The 24,617-nt window shown below is 40.9% G+C and overlaps 1 protein-coding gene across 4 annotated transcripts in view; it reads right to left on the bottom strand.

Annotated features, from left to right (window-relative positions):
• The window catches only part of CEP89 (centrosomal protein 89), an 86,510-nt gene that overhangs the window by 6,934 nt on the left and 54,959 nt on the right, over positions 1 to 24,617 (bottom strand). For all 4 annotated transcript variants that reach the window (XM_070388005.1, XM_005897763.3, XM_070388006.1 and 1 more), the window contains 4 exons: positions 12,202 to 12,369; positions 11,512 to 11,653; positions 9,619 to 9,708; positions 1,620 to 1,789 (listed from right to left, as the gene is read on the bottom strand). In XM_070388005.1, the coding sequence (XP_070244106.1) occupies positions 1,620 to 1,789; positions 9,619 to 9,708; positions 11,512 to 11,653; positions 12,202 to 12,369 (570 nt within the window). The remainder of the gene's footprint in view (positions 1 to 1,619; positions 1,790 to 9,618; positions 9,709 to 11,511; positions 11,654 to 12,201; positions 12,370 to 24,617) is intronic.

Raw genomic sequence — 24,617 nt, 5'->3', positions numbered from 1 at the left:
AAACAGCATACATGCTGAGTGGGGAAATAATTAGATTAGAGCGTTAGATCTTGTATTTGGTGGTAGAAATGCAGAGGCGCTGATCTAATTTTAGATTTTTTTAATGTTAAGTAACTATAGTGAAATTTCAAAGGGAACCACTAAAAGAATAAAAATAGAATGTCTAATTTTTGAACCATTAAAGGGCAAAAAAATAGAATAAGGGAAAAAGTATAAAACAAAGTTCCATTTTATTAATGCAGTTCTAAACCACTTGTCTGGCAAGAAGCTTGGTATCATCCCAACTTTTACAAAATGACTGTTCATGGTGGTAAGAACTTCTGTGACTATAGAAGACCTGTTAGATAACAGTTAACTCTGCCTGGCATTAAAAAGCGTCTGGCTGACAGAAAATAAACAGCTGTCTGCATTCTGCTTGGTATCTATCTAATACACAGATTCTATCATAACTTGAAGAAAATCACATCTGAATGTCATGCTTTCTCTCCATGCATCATGCAACATAAACATGTTGTTCCAGTCTGTCAAAGACAGCACAGCCATTCTGAACAGGCCACCTTAAACGTGGACCCGGACTACTGGAGGGGACCGCCATGCTCACCTTCACAACACGTGTGCTGTTTCCCAGGGCTGGTTCTCAACACACTGGCAATACCTGCTCCGTCACACGGGGAGCCACAGCGAACATGATATACCCATAATCTCCTGACTGTGATCTTACAAAAAGGGAAGAATCTGAAACTTTAAGGTTCTCAGAAACGAAAACGTAATAGCAGAAATAAAATATTTAATCAAAAAAATTCAAAGTCTCCCAAGAAGATGGAATAAAATAAAAATATTAAAGAGATGGAAAAGAGGGGGAGAGGGGGAGGACAATGGGAGGCCTGGATTGACTTAGGAAGCCCAGTATTCAAACAGCAAGAATTTTTAAGGGAGGGATAAAAGAAAATGAAGACCTGGGATCTAATGTACAGCATGGAGACGACAGTTAACAGTTCTGTATGTCTGAAAGTTGCTAACAGAGTAGATCTTAAGTGTTCTCACCACCACCACCACAAAAAATGGTAATTATGTGAAGCGAAAGCTATGTTAACCTTATTATGATAATCATTTTACAATATATATGTAAATCAAACCATCACACTGTATACCTTAAATTTATACAAGGTTATATGTCAATTACTAGGGGAAATCTTTTAAAAGAAAAAAAAGAGAGAGAGAATGGAGGAGCAAATACAAAACAAGGTCAGGATTTCCCTAGTGGGCCAGTGGTTAAGATTCCACCTGTCAGTCAAGGAGACACACAGGTTTGATCCCTGGTCTGGAAAGACCCCACCTGCTGCAAGGCAGCTAGGCCCGTGTGCCACACTACTGAGCCCTAAAGCCTGCGTTCCATAACAAGGGCGAGAAGCCCATGCACCGCAACCAAGACCCGGTGCAGCCACAGATAAAAGAGTATTTTAAAATATCAAGACCAACATTAAAATCAGACAAAACTAAAATGTAAAAACAAAAATAAGCAATCAAATGAACAAAAAACAGGTCCAGAGCATGTTACTGGAAAAATCTTACCAAACATTCAAAAACCACAAACCACCCAGGGGCTGGGGCGGCCAGACCTTTTCTGCTGCAGCGCCTTGTCCAGGATGTCCTGCTTGTCCAGGAGCATCCGATGGAGGTGCCTCATCTCCTGCTGGTACTGAGCTGACTTGCTAGCGAAGTCCTCCTGCTGCTCTGTCAGATGATGATTCATGTCGTCCAGCTTCAGCGCCATCTGCTTCTTGTACCCCTGGGGACGAGGATGGACTCAGTGAGGGGATGCTGCCTGGGGCCCAGGGTCTGGCTTTGTGGATTGCTCCTTCCCCACTCCTAGGCCTATCAGAGCCCCTGAACTGAGTAACCCCTGGACAGGTCTCATCTGGGAGGGCAAGTTGGATCACAAAAGTCATCACAAAGTAATAAAGGAATTTCAAGTATATTAAAAAGAATTTCTGACTTGTACCATGCCTAGTTTTTTACATGCTACAAATAAAAATTAAAACAGAAAGACCTGGCAAGGACTGTCACACTCTCTTGGTAAACAGATGACTGAGATAAAAGCCTGATTCACTTATTTTCCTTCTTACATATCTATTGTTTAGTATTTAAAGTTAATAGATTTTCCACTGAGCATTTCCAAAACTGCTGTCACACAGATTTTAACTTTGTAGTTCAACTACAAAGATTTAATTTTGTAGTTAGTCACAAAAGATTCAGTTCTCCTTAGAAATTATGACATCCAAGAACCTACTACAGTATGACTCAGGAAACTCAAACAGGGGCTCTGCGACAATCTAGAAGGGTGGGGTGGGGAGGGAGCTGGGAGGGAGGTTCAAGAAGGAGGGGACATATGTATACCTGTGGCTGATTCATGTTGAAATCTGGCAGAAAACAACAAAATTCTGTAAAGCAATTATCCTTCAATTAAAAAATAACTTCAAAAAAAAAAGAACCTACTTTATACAGCACAGGGAACTCTATTTAATACTTAGTAATGACCGATATAGGAAAAGAACCTAAAAAGAGGGGATATATGTGTATATATATATATAACTGACTCACTTTGGTATATACCTGAAACTAACACAACACTGTGCGGTAGTTTGAGCATTCTTTGGCATTGCCTTTCTTTGGGATTGGAATGAAAACTGACCTTTTCCAGTCCTGTGGCCACTGCTGAGTTTTCCAAATTTGCTGGCATATTGAGTGCAGCACTTTCACAGCATCATCTCTCAGGATTTGAAATAGCTCCACTGGAATTTCATCACCTCCACTAGCTTTGTTCGCAGTGATGCTTTCTAAGGCCCACTTGACTTCACATTCCAGGATGTGTGGCTCTAGGTCAGTGATCACACCATCGTGATTATCTGGGTCGTGAAGATCTTTTTTGTACAGTTCTTCTGTGTATTCTTGCCATCTCTTCTTAATATCTTCTGCTTCTGTTAGGTCCATACCATTTCTATACTTTATCAAGCCCATCTTTGCATGAAATGTTCCCTTGGTATCTCTAATTTTCTTGAAGAGATCTCTAGTCTTTCCCATTCTGTTGTTTGCCTCTATTTCTTTGCACTGATTGCTGAGGAAGGCTTTCTTATCTCTTCTTGCTATTCTTTGGAACTCTGCATTCAGATGCTTATATCTTTCCTTTCCTCCTTTGCTTTTCGCTTCTCTTTTTTTCACAGCTATTTGTAAGGCCTCCCCAGACAGCCATTTTGCTTTTTTGCATTTCTTTTCCACAGGGATGGTCTTGATCCCTGTCTCCTGTTCAATGTCACGAACCTCATTCCATAGTTCATCAGGCACTCTGTCTATCAGAACTAGGCCCTTAAATCTATTTCTCACTTCTACTGTATAATCATAAGGGATTTGATTTAGGTCATACCTGAATGGTCTAGTGGTTTTCCCTACTTTCTTCAATTTAAGTCTGAATTTGGCAATAAGGAGTTCATGATCTGAGCCACAGTCAGCTCCTGGTCTTGTTTTTGCAAAGAAAGGCAATGCCAAAGAATGCTCAAACTACTGCCCAATTGCACTCATTTCACACGCTAGTAAAGTAACGCTTAAAATTCTCCAAGCCAGGCTTCAGCAATATGTGAACCGTGAACTTCCTGATGTTCAAGCTGGTTTTAGAAAAGGCAGAGGAACCAGAGATCAAATTGCCAACATCCGCTGGATCATGGGAAAAGCAAGAGAGTTCCAGAAAAACATCTATTTCTGTTTTATTGACTATGCCAAAACCTTTGACTGTGTGGACCACAATAAACTGTGGAAAATTCTGAAAGAGATGGGAATACCAGAACCACCTGATTTGCCTCTTGAGAAATTTGTATGCAGGTCAGGAAGCAACAGGTAGAACTGGACATGGAACAACAGACTGGTTCCAAATAGGAAAAGGAGTATGTCAAGGCTGTATATTGTCACCCTGCTTATTTAATTTATATGCAGAGTACATCATGAGAAACGCTGGACTGGAAGAAACACAAGCTGGAATCAAGATTGTCGGGAGAAATATCAATAACCTCAGATATGCAGATGACACCACCCTTATGGCAGAAAGTGAAGAGGAACTAAAAAGCCTCTTGATGAAAGTGAAAGTGGAGAGTGAAAAAGTTGGCTTAAAGCTCAACATTCAGAAAACGAAGATCATGGCATCCGGTCCCATCACTTCATGGGAAATAGATGGGTAAACAGTGGAAACACTGTCAGACTTTATTTTTCTGGGCTCCAAAATCACTGCAGACGGTGACTGCAGCCATGAAATTAAAAGACGCTTACTCCTTGGAAGGCAAGTTATGACTAACCTAGATAGCATATTCAAAAGCAGAGACATTACTTTGCCAACTAAAGTTCGTCTAGTCAAGGCTATGGTTTTTCCTGTGGTCATGTATGGATGTGAGAGTTGGACTGTGAAGAAGGCTGAGCGCCAAAGAATTGATGCTTTTGAACTGTGGTGTTGGAGAAGACTCTTGAGAGTCCCTTGGACTGCAAGGAGATCCAACCAGTCCATTCTGAAGGAGATCAGCCCTGGGATTTCTTTGGAAGGAATGATGCTAACGCTCAAACTCCCAGTACTTTGGCCACCTCATGCAAAGAGTTGACTCATTGGAAAAGACTCTGATGCTGGGAGGGATTGGGGGCAGGAGGAGAAGGGGATGACAGAGGATGAGATGGCTGGATGGCATCACCGACTTGATGGACGTGAGTCTGAGTGAACTCTGGGAGCCGGTGATGGACAGGAAGGCCTGGTGTGCTGCGATTCATGGAGTCGCAAAGAGTCGGACACGACTGAACAACTGAACTGAACTGAATACAACACTGTAAATCAACTACACTCCAATAACAAAATTAAAAAAAAAAAGAAATCATGACATTCAATTTGTACATCTTTTCTGACCCAAGAGTCATTCGTTTACTGCAGTTTTTACATGTCCAGGTGAAGGAATATTTTTCACTCTCATTTTATTTATTTCTGGTATTCATTTTTTTGGTCAACAGATATCTATCTTATTTCTACTTTGGAAGCTTCCTGAAACTTTATTTTTTGGTAGCCAATCTACAATCAATTTTTGTGACTGTTCTCTATATATTTATGTCTATGTAGACATAGATATATACGGGCTTCCCAGGTGGTTCCAATGGTAAAGAACCTGCCTGCCAATGTAGGAGACATAAGAGACGTGGGTTTGATCCCTGGGTCAGGAAGATCCCTTGGAGGAGGGCATGGCAACCCACTCCGGTATTCTTGCCTGTAGAATCCCATGGAGAGAAGAGCCTGGCAGACTACAGTTCATAGGGTCGCAGAGTCAGACACAACTGAAGTGACTTAGCACGCATGCACATAGGTATATACACATAAATATCTTACAGATTATGCTGTAAAATTCTGTATGTTTACTCTTGTATAACATTGTGATCTGTCCTGGACGAAGAGAAGTGGATTAAAGCTCCACTAAGCTTCCATTTCCCCTTGTATCTCCTGCAGTTTATAAGTTTTGGTGTTATTTAGTATACAGACATTCATAACTACTATATATATTTAAAAAAATTTTTTTTTGATGGGCACCATTTTTAAAGTCTTTTATTGAATTTGTTACAATATAGCTTCTGTTTGTTTTTTTAGCCCTAAAGCACATAAGATCTTAGCTTTCCAACCAGGAATTGAACCTGAACCCCCTTCATTGAAAGGGGAAGTCTTTTCTACTGGACAGCAGGGAAGTCCCAATAACTACTATTATTAATTGTAGTCTTTAGCATTATTAAGACCTCCCCCCGCACTTTATTTTTCCTTTGGTTTCATTTAGTGCTTTGGCCCAAATTTTCTCTTAGCAGATGTAAAGGTCACAGCTTGGCTTTCTTCTTGTTTGCATAAACCTGTATTATCTTCACTCATCCTTTTAATCTTTCTGAAGTACTGTTCCTTCTGGTCTCTTGGTTCTAGCATGTAAATAGTGTTTTGCTTACTTTCTTTTAATAGGTAAATTAAGCTCATTTACATTTTCTTATACTGCAGATTTATCTGGTCTTAATTTTATTTTATGTTTTATTGTTTAACACATTTTTTAGGACTTTAATGTAGTCTATTTTCTCTGCTGTTGTATTTTGCTATTTAGGTATGAACCTCTTTAGATTCCTGTAGTTACTTTCATGTTTATGTCTGTATATTACATGTCCTTATTCCTCTCACTTATTAAAATTAACAATGTTGGCTCTGAACAATTTTTTCTTCATTCTTCCCCTATTTAAATATGCTAAGTTCTTCCTACTTGATTTTTATCTTTATTTTTGTAAAGACATTATTTCCTACTTTTATTTTTTTCATTGTTCTCCTCATTCTATTTATTTTTTAAACTTTTTATTTTGTATCGGGGTATAGCCTATTAACAATGCTGTGATAATTTCAGGTGAATAGCAGAAGGGCCTCAGCCATACATATACACGTATCCATTCTCCCCCAAATTTCGCTCCCATCCAGGCTGTCACATAACATTGAGCAGAGTTCCCTGTGTTACACAGTAGGTCCTTTTTGGTTATCCAATTTAAATACAGCGGTGTGTACAGGCAACCATAAGTGTGTTCTCTAAGTCTGTGAGTCTCTTTCTGTTTTGTAAGAAAGGACATTTGCATCATTTCTTTTTAGATGCCACATATGAGGGATGTCATAGGATATTTCTCCTTCTCTGTCGGACTTGCTTCACTCAGTATGACAATTTCTGGGTCCATTCATGCTATTATTTATTCTTGGCTGTGCTGGGTCTTCACTGCTGCATGTGGGCTTTCTCCAGTCGTGGCAAGCAGCTGCGACTCTAGTTACGGTGCTCAGGCCTCTCACTGCGGTGGCTTCGCTGGTTGCGGCACGAGGGCTCCAGAGCGTGGGCTCAGTACTTGCAGCCTGGCTTAGCTGCCCTGTAGCATGTGGAATCTTCTGGGACCAGGGATGAAACTCGTGTCCCCTGCATTGGCAGGCAGATTCTTAACCACTGGACCACCAGGGAAGTCCTTGATTTTTCATCTTTAAACCATATCCTTTGACCTCTTAGTTATTACAGATAAAGCAATCAGCAAGTTCATTCTATTTTCTGTCTTTCTTCCCCATTCACCTATCACTTTTTCCTTGCCTGTATTATTTCTACATTGTCAGGTTGTATTATATCTACATTTTATTGCATCAGCCTTATGCCTGCTTCCTAAAAGTCTTAGTTCACAGTTGAATATATTCTTTGCTCATGAGCAATACTTTTTTTAAATCTGCTCAATTATTTCTTGGCTGAACTCAAGTTGATTGATCCTTAGGAAAGGTTTATGGAAGAAAAAAAATAAGGTTCCCAGAATTCTTACATGGTCAAAACTATCTGTGAGCAGCCTGGCTGAGTGTAACATCGTTGAGTATGCATAGACAGAATTCCACTGCTCTCTGGCATACAGTGTTGCTGTTGAGAAGTATGAAGTCAACATGACTTTCTTTTTTTATGTCTTGATCTTTTACCTGGATGTCCAAGGTATTTTTTCTCCTTCTTTTTTTTTTTTTGGTCACCTCAAGCAGCTTTGGATCTTACTTTCCCAAGCAGGGATTGAACCTGAGCCCCTTGAAGTGGAAATGCAGAGTCCTAACCACTGGGCCACCAGGGAATTTCCCAAGGTAATTTTTCTTTATCTTGAAGTCACAGGTCTTGGTGTCAATTTTCTAGGCCCATCCTGGGTCAGTTTCCCTTTCAAGACATAGATTTAACTCTTTATTTATGTCATGAAAAGTTTACATAAATTGCAGCAATGTCTTTTTCAATCCATCTCCCAGAATTATTGAAATAAAAAAATAAACAAATGGGACCTACTATAACTCAAAAGCTTTTGCACAGCAAAGGAAACAAAAAATGAAAAGACAACCCACAAATTGGGAGAAAATATCCACAAATGATGTGACCACCAAGGGATTAGTCTCCAAAATCTACAAACAGCTCATGATGCTTAACAGCATCAAAACAGACAACCCAACCAACGAATGGCCAGAAGACCTAAATAGACATTTCTCCAAAGAAGGCATACAGATGGCCAAGAAGCACATGAAAAGATGTTCAACACTGCTAATCATTAGAGAAATGCAAGTCAAAACTAAAATGAAATATCACCTCACACCAACCAGAATGGCTATCATCAAAAAATCCACAAACAACAAATGCTGGAGAGGGTGTGGAGAGAATGGAACCCTCCTGCACTGCTGGTGGGAATGTAAACTGGTATAGCCACTATGGAGAACAGTACGGAGGTTCCTTAAAAAAGTAAAAATAGAGCTACCATGTCACCCTGCAATCCCCCTCCTGGGCCCATATCTGGAGAAAAACATGATCCAAAAGGATATATGCACCCCAATGTTCATTGCAGCACTGTTTACATCAGCCAAGACACGGAAGCAACCTAAATGTCCATCGACAGAGGAGTGGATAAGGAAGATGTGGTGCGTATATACAACAGAATACTACTCAGAATGAAATGACGTCATCTGCAGCAGCATGGGTGGATCTAGAGAGTATCATGTGGAATGACGTCAGTCAGACAGAGAAGGAGAAGTGTCATATCATGCCTTATACACGGAATCTAAAAAAGAAATGATACAAATTCACTTCTAAAACAGAAAGAGACTCACAGGCTTAGAGATGAATCCACGGTTGCCTGGACACACCGCTAGACTTGAAATGGATAACCAATAAGGACCTACTGTATAGCAAGCACGTGGAGCTCTGCTCAGTGTTCTGTGGCCGCCAGGGTGGGAGGGGAGTGTGGGGGAGAATGGACACACGTATGTGTGTGGCTGAGTCCCTTCCCTGTTCACCTGAAACTATGACAACATTGTTAATTGGCTATACCACGACACAAAATAAAAAGTGAAAAAAGAAAACCAGATCAAGAAAATGCTGGAGGAGAGCTGAAGATGCAGGGGATTTACTGGTTCTGAAACATCAGTACTCAGGGGCATGGTGGACCAATGTGGGATGGTGGAGTGGTCAGGGGCAAAGGTGGGGCTTGTATTAAGGATGTAGAGATACTCAAGGGATGATGGTGCTATTGAAAACAGATGGCCAGAGCAGATTATTGTTACAGCAATGGTGGAAAAATAAATTGAGCTGGCAGATTAGGTTCTGATGAGAAATGGTACAGAACCCATTATTAGTCAGATTACTTTGTGAGTCTAGACGATGGTAAACTCCCAAACTACAGCCATTATGCTGTTAGCACTGGAGTTGCTGAAAAATGTGCACAAATTGATTTTAGAAGTCCAAATGTTCATCCCATGAGATCCTAAAATCCAATTCCTTTACAAAGGAAACCATTGAGCAGATTTTAAAATAAAGTTAGTTGTATAAGAGGATATTCATTGAAATGTTATACAGTAGTAAAAGTATAAAAATTTTTTTAAGTTTATGAATAAAAACTTTTAAGAAGTACTGTTTCTGCCAGAGAAACAAAACTGCTTTACTCTGTGGACGATTAGGGACACATGTATGCAAAATGGGTCATTTTCTTAAACATGGAAATCTGACCCCAGGTAGCCAGTTTCCAGGTGAAACTGGCTAAATGTCTGCGTACCTTAATTTTCTCTTTCAACCTTCCCAAGCGAATACTGTCTTCTGTCATTCTGTTGAGAACTCCATGGTTCTCACTTTCTAAACATTTAGCCTATGGAGTAAAGCAAGAAGAAAAACAACAAAGGCTTCTTAGTTTAATAGAAAACTTAAAATATTAAAACATTCTTCTGCTAAGAGTATTATTACAAAGAGTATTACCATTCTGCCACTTCCCATCTCCAGATTCCTAACCCCTGTGTGAGGGCTGTGGGCAGAACTTGGACCAATAGCTGAGGGCGGGAAGAGCCAAGAGTGGCATGCTGGGCACCCCTCCTGCACCCAAAGGCAAATCCAAATCCCTCAAACAAGGGGGATGTAAACTTTCAGCACCTTTTCTATTCTCAGGAAATATACCATTCCTTTCATCACATCCAAAGAGTAAGTGCCAAGATGCAAATCATCAGGGAATGTTTAACAGGAGGATTCCTACATGCTGTTTCTCATAAATCCTCTGTTCCTTATTAGTTTCTGTCATCAGAAATCAGTGGAGCGGCAAGCCACTCCCAGGACTGAGGTCATGATATGAGACAGGCTTGAATCTCCTTCAGTAAAGACAGAACTGCTTAGTCTCCACCCTCTTGAGATATGGATTGTCTCCTGACCTTGTGACCATTATTAATCCCTTGTTCCCTTGGTAACGGTTGGTGGATGTTTGGTTTGCTGATCTTTATCATTGTCGAAAGAAATTTCTTGTACAACAGCCTATATATACTCACAGAAAGACCATTAAAGCACCTTTGCTCCATCAGACCTTGGGTCTCCGTGTCTTTCTTTTCTCTCTCTCTCTCTCTCTCCCCCCCTCCCTCTGGCTCTCTCACTTTCTAATCGTCAACTCCGGACCACCAGGTTCCGGTCCATTAAAGGACTCCAACAGCAAATAAACTTCTCACTTGACTATTTGAGTAATTAATAAAATTAAGGATAACAAGATGAAGGCACAATGCCATTCTCCAAACCAAATGTGACAGGCAGGAGATCCAAGAGGGATGTCACTAAAGTGGAATGACTTAGATTAACACCCAGATGGGACACAAACTTCTACGTATTATAAATTAACTGTTTCAAATGGTAAAAAAAAAAAAAATTAAGTAAAGGTGAGCATTCCTTCTAAGGTAATACAATAGTGTCAACTGATTTTCTAGAAAGTTAAACTAAGACCCAGGTAATAAAACTTGCCATAAGTCACATGGAAAACCCATCCTAAAGGTAGGATTAGAAATGAAGATGCCAGTAACAATAAAGTAAGATATAAGGGGCTCTCACAAGGCCCAGGACAGGGTAACGTAGGGGTGAGTACTCCTGTTGTAGCTGCCTCTTTGTGCCCCTTTGTGAAGAAGGCTGAGCGCCGAAGAATTGATGCTTTTGAACTGTGGTGTTGGAGAAGACTCTTGAGAGTCCCTTAAACTGCAAGGAGATCCAACCAGTCCATTCTGAAGGAGATCAGCCCTGGGATATCTTTGGAAGGACTGATGCTAAAGCTGAAACTCCAGTACTTTGGCCACCTCATGCGAAGAGTTGACTCATTGGAAAAGACTCTGATGCTGGGAGGGATTGGGGGCAAGAGGAGAAGGGGACAACAGAGGATGAGATGGCTGGATGGCATCACCGACTCAATGGACGTGAGTCTGAGTGAACTTCGGGAGTTGGTGATGGACAGGGAGGCCTGGCATGCTGCGATTTATGGGGTCGCAAAGAGTTGGATACAACTGAGCGACTGAACTGAACTGAAACTGTGTCACTGGGATGAATTCTATTGAACACAGATAGAATTCTTTTCTTTTCAACCTGATTTTTAAAGTATTTATTTACCTGGCTGTGCCAGGTTCTCAGCTGTGGTGCATGTGAGGAAACTTACCAAAAACACAAGGTTGTCACGCTCCTGGGTTACATTCTCTGCCAGGCCAACAAGATTTGCCAGGTACTGGTGAGCGGACATTTCATTCTCCATGGCTTTTTCCACCTGCTTTTTGAGGACATCAATTTTCTTTTGAGATCTCCTAGAGAGTGCCCCCAAATGGTGGAATAAAAAAATGTATTAGCCTGCATGGCCAGGGCACAGTGAATATCTGTATTATAAAAACAGCAAGTATGTGAGCATTTAAGTATATTCTTCATCAACCTCAATCTTCCATGAAGTTTCAAAGTGAGAATAGGTACCTGAATTTAATTTTAAAGGAAGCATTAACTATTGACTTCAAGACAAGAGAAACTGCAAAATGTTTAACCCAAGTAACAGGCTAATATTATATTAATTTTTGGCTTGTGTTCTTTAAAAGGCATTTGTGAAAAAGAAATCCATTAATCCCTGGATTAGACTTTTGGGAAACACTTAGTAAAGAACTTCAAGAAATTTCAGATTCTTAAGGGTCATCATTATAACATTGGTCATATTTTATATTTTGATATTTAATAATCTCATTTATCCCTTTCCATTTCATTGCCAATATGAGAAAAAGAAAAGATAAAGAATATGAAATAGAATATTCAATGGTCTTTTTTTAACTATTAAAAAAAGAAAAACAGTTTAAGAGAAAAAAAAACCTACCTATTTATTTTCTGTGCCTTTTCGAGTTCAGCTTCCAGTGCCTTGTTTTTAGCCATCAGATTTTTCTTCTCTAAGAGCAGGCTCTTTTTCTGTACTTGCAGGGCTGCCAGCTTTTCCATCAACTCTTCCATCTCAGCATTTTCTTTCTCTTCTTCTTTCTGCAACTGGCTGATGGACAAAAATATCACCAGCTTGCATCCAATACAGTGAGGTTAAATGAGGTGGCCACTGCCAGGCAGCCCGGGGGGGTCCTTTGGAGGCCTCTGTGGGAACAGCCTCAGGCAACCCCTGGGGGAGTTGGTGGGGAGTTCCTGCAGGGCAGCAGAGAGGGCCTGGCTGTAGACATACTCCTCTGATGGTGATGATCTCATCCCTTTTTCTGCTCACAATTTTTGTTCATGTCTCTGTGTATGTATATAAATATAGTTAAAGGAAATCAATCCTGAATATTCACTGGAAGGACTGATGCTGAAGTTGAAGCTCCAATACTTTGGCCATCTGATGTGAACGAAGAGCCAACTCATTGGAAAAGACCCTGATGCTGGTAGAGACTGAAGGCAGGAAGAGAAGGGGACGACAGGATGAGATGGTGGGACGGCATCAGTGGACGTGAGTCTGAGCACACTCCAGAAGCCTGGCGGGCAACAGTCCATGGAGCCGCAGAGTCGGACACGACTGAGCGGCTGAACAGCAAAAACAAATACTCCACTCCTTTCAGAAAGAATTTAAGACAGCTCTTTTTTTTTCTTAACACAGTTATAACTGCCCCTCCCTCAAATCCGAAGGCTAAAACAAATTTTATTTCAGACTTAAATAATTATGTTTTTTTTGATAAACAAACGATAAAACAAGGAGGGCATACAAATAGTATATAATTCTGGCAAAATGATGCTTGAAAGAAGATTGTTCCTTCACTGGTTTTCTTGCTCAATTTTCCTGAAATAACCGAGAATGAACAGGTATGGCCACACACCCAGAGGCTACTGGGTGAGATGCTGAGAGATGGGGGCTCTCCAGGTACCACGGAGTCTCTTTGGGTACCACATGGGGCTTCCTTCCTGGCTGGCTGGCTACTGAACAAGCCTCACACTGCATATGTTTGGGGTTGGCCTCACTTGCCACACAATTTCAATGACTTCAGCCTGAGTTGGCTCCCTAAACAGTAATTTTCTAAACAGTTTCCACTTTTCCACTGTTTCCTAGTTCACTAGTTTCAGTTAGTCAAAGAGTGGACACCCCACAGAATTGATGTTTGAATTAAACTCACCTTTTATCTTTTTATTTGCTGTTTTTTTTAATAATCTTTTTATTTTATATTGGAGTAAAGAAGATTAACAATGGGATAGATTCAGGTAGATAGCAAAGGGACACAGCCATACATATACATGTATCCATTCTCCCCCAAACTCCTGCCCGGTCCAGGCTGCTACATAACACTGAGCAGAGTTTGAGTTCCCTGTGCTATAAAGTAGGTCCTTGTTTGCTATCCATTCTAAATACACAAGTGTGTACATGTTGATCCCAAACTTCCTAACTACCCCTTCCTTCCATCTTTCCCTCCTGGTTCTCTGCTGTTTTTTGTTTGGATTTTAGAATTTTATTTAAAAGTGTTTTCATCGCTCACTTGGTAGCAAAATCTAGTTCACAAAATCAATCAAAAAGTTCATAATGAAGAGCAACCAAAGACAACAGGAAATGCTGGGAAAGTGCTGCTGGGTGTGCACAGCTACCTGAGAGAACAATATGTCAAAATCTAAAATGTGCAATTACTCTATGGCCAAACAATGCCACCTCTACCTATATATTTAGGGAAACATTAATCTGCACAAGAAAGTTTACTGGGGCATTGCTTAATGGAACAAACTTAGAAACAAGTAAAATGTAGCATTTCATATGGAGAACATCTGTAAACTGAATGGGAAAAAACTCCAAAAGCAAAAACCTATCAACTTGGCATTGTTTACCCAGTGAAATTATCAATAAAGTTTAATGATTTTTCCAATAAAAGTACTGTGAATCTTTCTATTCCTATTTGTGAGGCTTTGTTAACAGTACCTCCCTTCCTCCTTTCCTTTTTATTGCAGGGGAGGGGAGGGATTCTTCTTCAAAATGTCACTGTCTATATATTTATTCCTACAAAGAAATATGATTAAATTTTTAGAAAATATTATTTATTTGGCTGCACAGGAGTCTTAGCTGTGGCATGCAGGATCTTTAGTTAAGGCATTTGGGATCTAGTTCCCTGACCAGGGATTGAACCTGGGCCCCCTGCATTGGAAGTGCAGTCTTAGTTTTTTATAAATTGTTTCTACCAATTTTGCAAGAGTTCACTATTATTTATTTTTAACTGAAGTATAGTTGATTTGTTAACGTGTTAATTATTGCTCTACAGCAAAATGACTCAGGCATATATATATATATATATATATATCTACACACACACACACACATTCTTTTCCATATTCTTTCCGTTATGCTTTATCACAGGATATTGAATATCGTTCCCTGTGCTACGCAGTAGGACCTTATTTATCCATTCTGTAAACAGAAGTGTGCATCTGAAACCCCAAACTTAAAATCCACCCCTCTTCCACTCTCTTCCTCCTTGGCAACCACCAGTCTGCTTTCTATGTCTGTGATTCCGTTTCGGTTTCATGATGGGTTCGTGTTATATTTTAGATTCCACGTATAAGTGATATCATATGGTATTTATCTTTCTTTCTGACTTACTTCACTTATCCAGTTGCATCCATGTTGCTGCCAATGGAGTTGTTTTGTTAATTTTTATGACTGAGCAGTAGTCCCCTGCATTAGGTTGGTACAAAAGTAACTGTGGCTTTGTATTGCTGAACTTTGCCATTTGATATCGGAATACATTCTTAAATGTGGCTATGTTCTACATGATTTCAATGTGCATTTCTTGCTTTATGTTTTTTGCTAATGACTTATTACTTGCTGTTTATTTTATATTTATTATAGACCACAGAAGTGACGTTAGAAAAAAAGCAAATTCGAGCTATTTTCTTTTTTTTTTAATTTTTTTTAATTAATTTTTTTTTCCAAGCTATTTTCTTATTTGGATTCAAAACGGGTCATAAAGCAAGACAGACAACTCACAACATCAACAATGCATTTGGCCCAGGAACTGCTAACGAAATTACAATGCAGTAGTGGTTCAAGAGGTTTTGCAAAGGAGACAATGGCCTTGAAGATGAGGAGTGTAGTGGCCGGCCATCGGAGGTTGACAATGAACAACTGAAAGCGTCATCAAAGCTGATCCTCTTACAACTGCACAAGAAGTTGCTGAAGAACTCAACATCGACCATTCTGCAGTTGTTCAGCATTTGAAGCACATTGGAAAGGTGAAAAAACTTGGTAAGTGGGTGTCTTGTGAGCTGACCGAAAATTTTAAAAAATGGTTGTTTTGAAGTGTCATCTGCTTTTACCCCACGCAAAAACAATGAACTATTTCTCAACTGGATTGTGATGAAAAGTGGATTTTATAGGCAACCAGTGATGACCAGCTCAGTGGTTGGACTGAGAAGAAGCTCCAAAGCACTTCCCAAAGCAAACTTGCACCAAAAACAGCTCACAGCCACTGTCTGGTGGCCTTCCACCTGTCTGATCCACTACAGCTTTCTGAATCCCAGCGAAACCACTGCATCTGAGAACTATGCTCAGCAAAACAATGCTGCTGCTAAGTTGTGTCAGTCGTGTCCGACTCTGTGAGACCCCATAGACGGCAGCCCACCAGGCTCCGCCGTCCTGGGACTCTCCAGGCAAGAGCACTGGAGTGGGTTGCCATTTCCTTCTCCCATGCATGAAAGTGAAAAGTGAAAGTGAAGTCGCTCAGTCGTGTCTGACCCTTCTCGAGGCACTGAAAACTGCAATGCCTACACTGGTCAGAAGGGCCTAACTCTTCTCCACAACAATGTCTACCACACATCACACAACCGACACCTCAAAAGCTGAACGAATCGGGCTACAAAGTTTTGATTCATCTGCCATATTCACCTGACCTCTCTTGCCGACCGATGACCACTTCTTCAAGCATCTTGACAACTTTTTGGAGGGAAAATGCTTCACAACTAGCAGGAAATGCTTTCCAGGAGTTCGCTGCATTCTGCACGGATTTTTATGCTACAGGAACAAACTTATTTCTCATTGGCAAAAATGTGTTGATTTTAATGATTCCTATTTTTGATAAATAAAGATGTGTTTGAGCCTAGTTATGATGATTTAAAATTCACAATCTGAAACCACAATTATGTTTGCACCAACCTAATATATATGTACTGCCTCATTTTTTGGAGAAGGCAATGGCACCCCCCTCCAGTACTCTTGCCTGGAAAATCCCATGGACGGAGGAGCCTGGTAGGCTGCAGTCCATGGGGTCACAAAGAGTCGGATATGACTGAGCAACTTCACTTTCACTTTTCACTTTCATGCATTGGAGAAGGACATGGCAACCCACTCCAGTGTTCTTGCCTGGAGAATCCCTGGGACAGGGGCCTGTCCAGGGCTCCGCCTGTGGGCTTCCGTCTATAGGGTCACACAGAGTTGGACACGACTCAAGCGACTTAGCAGCAGCAGCCTCATTTTTACCCATTCATCTGTTGAGGGACATTTAGGTTGTTTCAATGTCCTGGATATTGTGAATAGTGCTGCTATGAACATAGGGGTGCATGTATCTTTTTGAATTATAGTTTTGTCTGGATACATGCCCAGGAATGGGATTGCTAAATCATACGGTAATTCTATTTGTAGTTTTCTGAGGAACTTCCATGTTTTCCACAGTGGCTGAACCAACTTACATTCCCACCAACAGGGTAGAAGGGTTCCCTTTCTCACACCCTCTCCAGCATTTGTTACTTGTAGAATTTTTAATGATAGCCATTCTGACCAGCATGAGGTGATACCTCACTGTAGTTTTGACTTGTACTTCTCAAAATTAGCAATGTTGAACAAGGTCTCATGTGAATATCAGCTCTCTGTATGTCTTCTTGGAGAAATGTCTCTTTAGGTCTTCTGCCTGTTTTTCAATTGGTTTTTGTTGTTTTTGCTATTGAGATGTATGACCTATTTGTTTATTCTGGAAATTAAACCTTTGTTGGTCACATCATTTGCAAATATTTTCTCCCATTCTGTAGACTGTCTTTTCATTTTGCTTAAGGGTCTTCCTTGGTGGCTCAGCAGTAAGAAATCCCCCTGCAATACAGGAGATGCAGGTTCGATTCCTGGGTCCGAAGATCCCCTGAAGGAGGGCATGGCAACCCACTCCAGTATTCTTGCCTGGAGAACCCCATGAGCAGAGGAGGCTGGCAGGCTACAGTCCATGGGGTTGCAAAAAGTTGGACATGACTGAAGCGACTGAGCATGCATGCATGGCTTCCTTTGTTGTGGTAAAGCTTTAAAGTTTGCTTACGTCTCATTTATTTTTGTTTTTATTTCTATTGTCTTTGGGAGACTGATCTAAGAAAACACTCGTACGATTTATGTTGGAGAATGTTTTACCTATGTTCTCTTCCAGGAGTTTTATGGTGTCACATCTTATGTTTAAGTTCTTAAGCCATTTTGAGTTTTTTTCTTTTTAATTTATTTTTAACTGAAAGATAATTGCTTTACAGAATTTTGTTGTTTTCTGTCAAACCTCAACATGAATCAGCCATAGGTACACAGCTTGTATACGGTGAGAGCGTGTGTTCTCACTTCATTGATTTGCATGTGGCCGTCCACCTTATCACCACCACTTGCTGAAGGGGCCAGGTTTTCCCTATTGCATATTCTTGCCTCCTCTGTGGAAGATTAAGTGACTGTAGGTGTGTGGGTTTATTTGTGGGCGCTCTGTTCTTTCCCACGGACTCGTGTCTTTTTCTCTGCCAGTGCCATGCTGCATTTATTTTTTTGGCTGTCCTAGGTCTTTGTTGCTGTGTGCAGGCTTTCTCTAGTTGTGGCGAGGTGGCTTCTCATTGCAGAATACGGGTGTGCAGGTTTCAGCAGCTGCAGCACACAAGGTCAGGAGTCACAGCCCTAGAATGTAAGCTCAGTAGTTGTGGCACATGGTCTTAATTGCCCCATGGCATGTGAGATCTTCCAAGACCAGGGATCGAACCCACATCCCCTGCATTGGTGGTGGATTCGTAACCAACGGACCACCAGGGAAGTCCCTACATTGCTGTTTTGATTACTGCAGTACAAAAATCAATTATTTCTAATGATATATTTGTAATTTGTTTTCTATATATGGAATTGTACCATCTATGAATAATGACACTATTATTTCCTTCTTCCCAAACTTTATAACTTTTTTCTTGCCATGGGCACTAGTTTCCATTTCGTAACAATGTTGTTAGTGTTGTTTAGAAATGGTATCAGAGGGCATCTTTGTCTTGTTTCCAGCCTCAATAGGAAAGCGTATAACATTTCACCACTAACAGTGACATTTACTATTGTTTTATTTTTTAATAGAACCATTAAGGAAGTTCATATCTATTACTAATACTGTTTTTAGAAGCTTTTTTTTTTAGGGCTTCCCTTGTGGGTCAGCTGATAAAGAATCTGCCTGCAATGCGGGAGACCTGGGTTTGATGCCTGGGTTGGGAAGATCCCCTGGAGAAGGGAAAGGCTATCCACTCCAGACTTCTGGCCTGGAGAATTCCATGGACTCTATGGGGTTGCAAACAGTAGGACATGAGCGAGTGACTTTAATTTTAGAGTTTTTACATCTAGAAGCATAAGTGAAAATGAACTGTAATTTTCCTTTCTTAAACCATCACTGTTGGCTTTTGGCATCAAGGTTGTATTTACCTCAGAAAATGAGTTAGAGAGCATTAACTCTTCTTCTGTTCTTGAAGAAGGGTTTATGTGAGACTGGAATTATTCCCTCCTTGAATATTTACAGAGTTCTCTCGTGAAGGTTTCTAAGTCTATAGTTTTCTTCAAGGGAAGATCTTTGGATTCAATTTCTTTAATGACCGAAGGAATATTCAGGTATTCTTTTTCTTTATGAGTCGGTTTTGACAAGCTGTATTTTTCAAGGAATGTGACCATTTCATCTAAATTTCCAAATGTGTTGATGTGAATGAACTTTTTTCTGAGTGCACACAAATTTAAACATCTACCTGATGGACTGAACCCTTTATCCCTATGAATTGATCCTCTTTGTTAAGTAGAGTTTTTTTACCTTAGCATTTATCTTGTCAGATATTCATGTAATTTACCACTTTTCTTTTGGTTTGTATTTGAGTAGTATAGCTTTATCTGCCTTTTTCTTTTGAACTCCCTGCGTCTGCTTGGGGTGTACATCTTAAAGGCAACACAGAGTTGCTGTAGAGAGTTCTGGTAAACCACTCCATGACCCCGCTGCCTTGGCATCCATTTTCTGTGGCCAAGAGGCCCGCAGGGGCTTTGAAGTAACACTAGGCCCACTCTGGAACACAGGCCCTAGATAACAGCCAGCGGAGTCACAAGTCAATGTAAGTTCATGGCATGACTCCCCCAGGGACGCCTGTGAAAGGCACTCTTCCCCACCTCCCAGGGCCTTCCCTTTGTGCACCCTTTAGGTAAGATCCTTCCCCATCCCCACTGAAGCTTACCAAAACTCTGCTCTTCTGGCTCTAGCCCAGGAACCCCAAAGCATTCCACCCATGGACCCTAATAAAGGCGTGTGCCCCAGGTCCTGCCAATTTCTCTCTGCCTACACCTGCCCTGACCTCCCACGTGACCCCACAAGGAGTGCTCTGTACTTCCTCCAGGACCTATGAGTGATGAACTTCTCCACTTCACTTTTCCTTTGACTGATACATTTGCCTTTCAATCTAATATTTTTACTTTGTGTTTTCTATTTTCTCACTTGTTATTTTTTTGCCATCATTTGGATTAGTTTTTAAATCATTCTTTCCCTATACTGGTTGAGAAGTTAAACACATACTGTTTCCAGAAATTTCATCACACATATTTTCAAATAATAAAATCAACACCTTTATCCATCTTCTAAATGATAGACTTTAGAACACAAATTCCATTTACTGCCTCACTAATTACATGCTGTTTTTGCTGTACATTTCAATTCTATGTATTAAGTCCCTAAAGCTATTATCATTATTGGTACACAGAATCAATGTTTACTTATATTTATCCACAAATTTACCACTATCTTTTACTCTCAGTTCTATCCTCCTCCTCAGACCCCCCACCTTGAGTTCCTTTCCTCCTGATTCATGCCTTCTATTTTACTTCTATTTTACTTTCCTCCTGATTTATGCTTCTATTTATGCTTCTACTTATTCCTTCTATTTATGCCTTTAATGCACATCTGCTGCATGGTTGACACTCACTTTGGTTTAGAAAAATATCCTTATTTGACTTCATTTCTAAAAGGGCTTTTCTCTAGTAAGAAAATTCTAGGTTCCACAGAGTTTGCTTATATCCAGCACCCTGAAGTTAACATTCAAGGGACCACAACATCCCTGTTAACACCTGCTGCCACTGAAGTCCTCTGAAGGAAACCATCCTGGCATAACCCAGGTATTGCCATCAACTGGGGAAGACTCTCAGATATCCTATCTCCAACCACTACTTCTGATTGAATATATCCCCCCATACTGCCTCCTGTCTCCAATCTAGTGGTACCTCAACCACTGAACACTCATGTCCTCCTGAGTTTTTAAAAAAAATTTTCTGGATGATTTAAACCAACTTAATTTTTTCTTAGTTTGGCTGCGCCGGTCTTAGTTGTGGCACGTGAGATCTTTAGTTGCGGCATGCAAACTCTTTGTTGAGGCATGTGGGATCTAGTTCCCTGACCAGGGATCGAACCCAGGCTCCCTGCACTGGGGGCGTGAAGTCTTAGCCACTGGACCACCAGGGAAGTCCCACCCTGAGCTATGTTTCACTTGAACATATTTCAGTTCCCCACTTCACTTCAGCTGTGTCTAATCTGTAGGTATGCCCATCCACTGAGTTTGCAATTTAAGTTATTGTGCTTTTCAGTTCTAAAAATTCTATTCCTTCCTTTTCAATCCCACTATTGTCACGTTTTATAGTTCTCTGAAGACAATCTGGAGCTTGTCTTTTCTTTCTCAAAGCACAATAGCTGCTTTAGAGTCTTTGATAATTCTAATACCTGGACTCCTCATCGTTATTTGCTATTGTTTCTACTGGTTCCGAGTCACTGTCTGGCTGGCTTTCTCTATGTCCTGGATACTTCCCTTGAAACATTTTCAGAAGAGGCCTTGCTTCAGAGAGGACTGACGGCTGGTTACTTCCGGTCTACCTGACCTGGGGACGTAGCCCCGAGGGTCCCAGCTTACTGTTCACTTGTGGATGACGGATGTGTCTCGTCCAGAGTCTTTCTCATTCACATGCTGGGTTCTGTGGGTCCTTTCAATCAAGGGCTTCAGAGATCTGGAGATGCCTTTCAACTATGAATATCTCCCTTTCCATTTTCTTTAATCTCTTTGAGATTCCTGATGATCTGAGGCTGGGCCCCTTAGATAGGTCTTCCATCTATTACTTTCTCTCTCCATTCCCAACTGTTTGTTTCCTGATGTTCTCAGTGAATCCACAAATTTATCTTTCAGTCCTTCTACTGATTTTTTTTTTTTTAATTCTGGTAATCATTAAAAATTTTTCTTATTTAATGATTACACTTTTTTGCCATGGCATTTTATCCTTTTAAACTCTCCTTGGGAGTTTCTTGGTGGCCTAGTGGTTGGGATTCTGGGCTTTCACTGCTGTGGCCCAAGTTCAATCCCTGGTCTGGGAACTAAGATCCCACCAGCTGCACAATGCAGCCAAAAAACTCCTTAGTTTTCTGTATTATCTAAGTTCCCTTTGCTGTGAGTCTCTCTGCTTATCTAGGTCTCTCTCCACTGTAATTTCTTCCCCTTATAACCAATGCTTCAACATGCCTAATAGTCTGTTCTTATTTTAGGATGAAAAAGTGAGTATTTGGTATGTATTATATAAGGAGATTGTCCTTCTGGTGCCTCCCTGAGCAGGCATATTACTCACTGACTGCTGGCCAGGGCTCTGTCTCTGTAGGTGGGTTATGTGAATAGTCAGCTTCACTTTAGGATACAGGGCCCCTTTGCCCTTTAAAAGACTTGCCTTTTACAGACACCACTAGTCATTGCAAACCTCAGCTCTCCCCAGAGGAGTCTGCTAAATTTCTTTAGCCAGGTGGGTTGACATCTGATATCTCATCACCCCTGCTGAGTAGGCTCAAGCTTTCTAAGTGACAATAAAAGCACAAGTAATCTAAGCTTCAGGGTGTAACCAGCTGTCCAACTCTGAGTCAACAGGATAGCTCACTAGGAAAATAAGCTTCTCCTGTTCCCTATGTCACGGTTCCTTCCAGGCACGGCTGCCAACAGGTAGAACAAGCAAGACAATGTGGGCAAGTCACTTCAGGTTTATGGACTGCACTGCCTTCAGCAGGATAGGAGAACGACACCCAGGCACCTGACCTAGAAGCTCACCAGGCACAGGTTCAACTTCACCCTTTTCTATAAAAATTAAAATCTTTTCTTCATGATCTCACCTTCGCCTTAGGTGTAACCTTTCCCAACTTCTCCTCAGACCCGGCCTCGCTGTAGGAGCTAGTTCGACAGCTGCTCTGCTGCTAATTAATAATTCCTCTTTCATCTGTGGTCTGGAAAGGGTACCCCTAACTGAGGCAACCAGAGGACACAAGCCCTGAAGCCTCAGAGGCTTCAGTGAATTCACATCTTCTGTCTCTGATGAGTCCATGCCCCTTTTCCTATGTTAGATTCCCTCTCCAATCAAACACCAACCCTTCCAATTGTGCCAACAGGCTAACCCCTCCCCACCTCCACCTCCTCTATCCCCTGTCCCACCTGTCAACTTGGAGCCCAAGGCCTCTCAGCAAAAAGCTTTCCCTCCTGTAGCGTAAAGGCCTGACAGCCAGCTTTCCTGACTGGAAAGTCCTATGAATTAGAACACTTGGAAAATAGAACACACACACACACACACAAATTTACTTTACTCATTATGATGGTTAGTTTTATGTGTCAATTTGCTAGTCTATGGTGCCCAGCTGTTTGGTCAAATACTAGTTATATGTTACTGTGAAGGTATTCTGTAGATGTGACTAACATCTCAATCAGTTGACTCTTAAGTAAGGGAGATTACCTAATACCATTAGCTGAAGATCTTGTGAGTAAAAACTTCAGTTCAGTTCAGTCGCTGAGTCATGTCCGACTCTGCGACCCCATGAATTTCAGCACGCCAGGCCTCCTAAACTCACATCCAGGAGTCAGTGATGCCATCCAGCCATCTCATCCTCTGTCGTCCCCCTCTCCTCCTGCCCCCAATCCCTCCCAGCATCAGAGTCTTTTCCAATGAGTCAGCTCTTCGCATGAGGTGGCCAAAGTACTGGAGTTTCAGCTTTAGCATCACTCCTTTCAAAGAACACCCAGGGCTGATCTCCTTTAGGATGGACTGGTTGGATCTCCTTGCAGTCCAAGGGACTCTCAAGAGTCTTCTCCAATACCACAGTTCAAAAGCATCAATTCTTTGGCTCTCAGCTTTCTTCACAGTCCAACTCTCACATCCATACATGACCAATGGAAAAACCATAGCCTTGACTAGACAGACCTTTGTTGGCAAAGTAATGTCTCTGCTTTTCAATATGCTGTCTAGGTTGGTCATAACTTTCCTTCCAAGAAGTAAGCATCTTTTAATTTCATGGCTGCAGTCACCATCTGCAGTGATTCTGGTAAAGTAGTAAAAACTTAGGCTTCCCAAAAAGAATTCTGCCTCAAGACACAGTTTCAGTTTCCAGTCTGAGTTTCCAGCCAGCTGGCCTGCACTATGGAGTCTGGATTTGCTAGCCCCCACAACTGTATGAGCCAATTCCTTAAAATAAGTCTCTCTTTCTCTCTCCAAATATATATATACACACACACATACATATCTTATATATATCCCATTGGTTGTTTCTTTGGAGAACCCGTAATTTCACCTGCTAAACATAACTGCTATTGTTATTTTTCCATCCTTTCATTTCATTTTCTATGTATTTATGGTATATAAGTAATTTTACACACATATATGTAACTATAGACAGACAGACATATATACACGTGGAAGTGATCAACTCATCCTATTCATCTCCGTTAACATGAAGATTTTCACATCCTGGAAAAACCCCTCAGGGCCAAGACAAACTGGGATGGCTGGCCAGCTTAATCACACACACACATGACACACATCTCTTTTCTTTTTAAATAAAATTGTAATCATTCTGTGTGTATTATTATGTAACCTAATCTCTTCACTTACAAATATATTGTGGCTATCTTCCAATGTCAAAAACATTCTTTTGTGACATGTTTAATGGCTGCACCATATTTCATTTTATGGGTCTATCCTTTCATTTCAGCAATTCCTCA

This window comes from Bos mutus, chromosome 18, assembly GCF_027580195.1.
Source record: "Bos mutus isolate GX-2022 chromosome 18, NWIPB_WYAK_1.1, whole genome shotgun sequence".
NCBI classification, from domain to species: Eukaryota; Metazoa; Chordata; class Mammalia; order Artiodactyla; family Bovidae; genus Bos; species Bos mutus.
The sequence above is the reverse complement of the archived record's forward strand: the minus strand, read 5'-3'. Positions and strand labels throughout refer to the sequence as shown.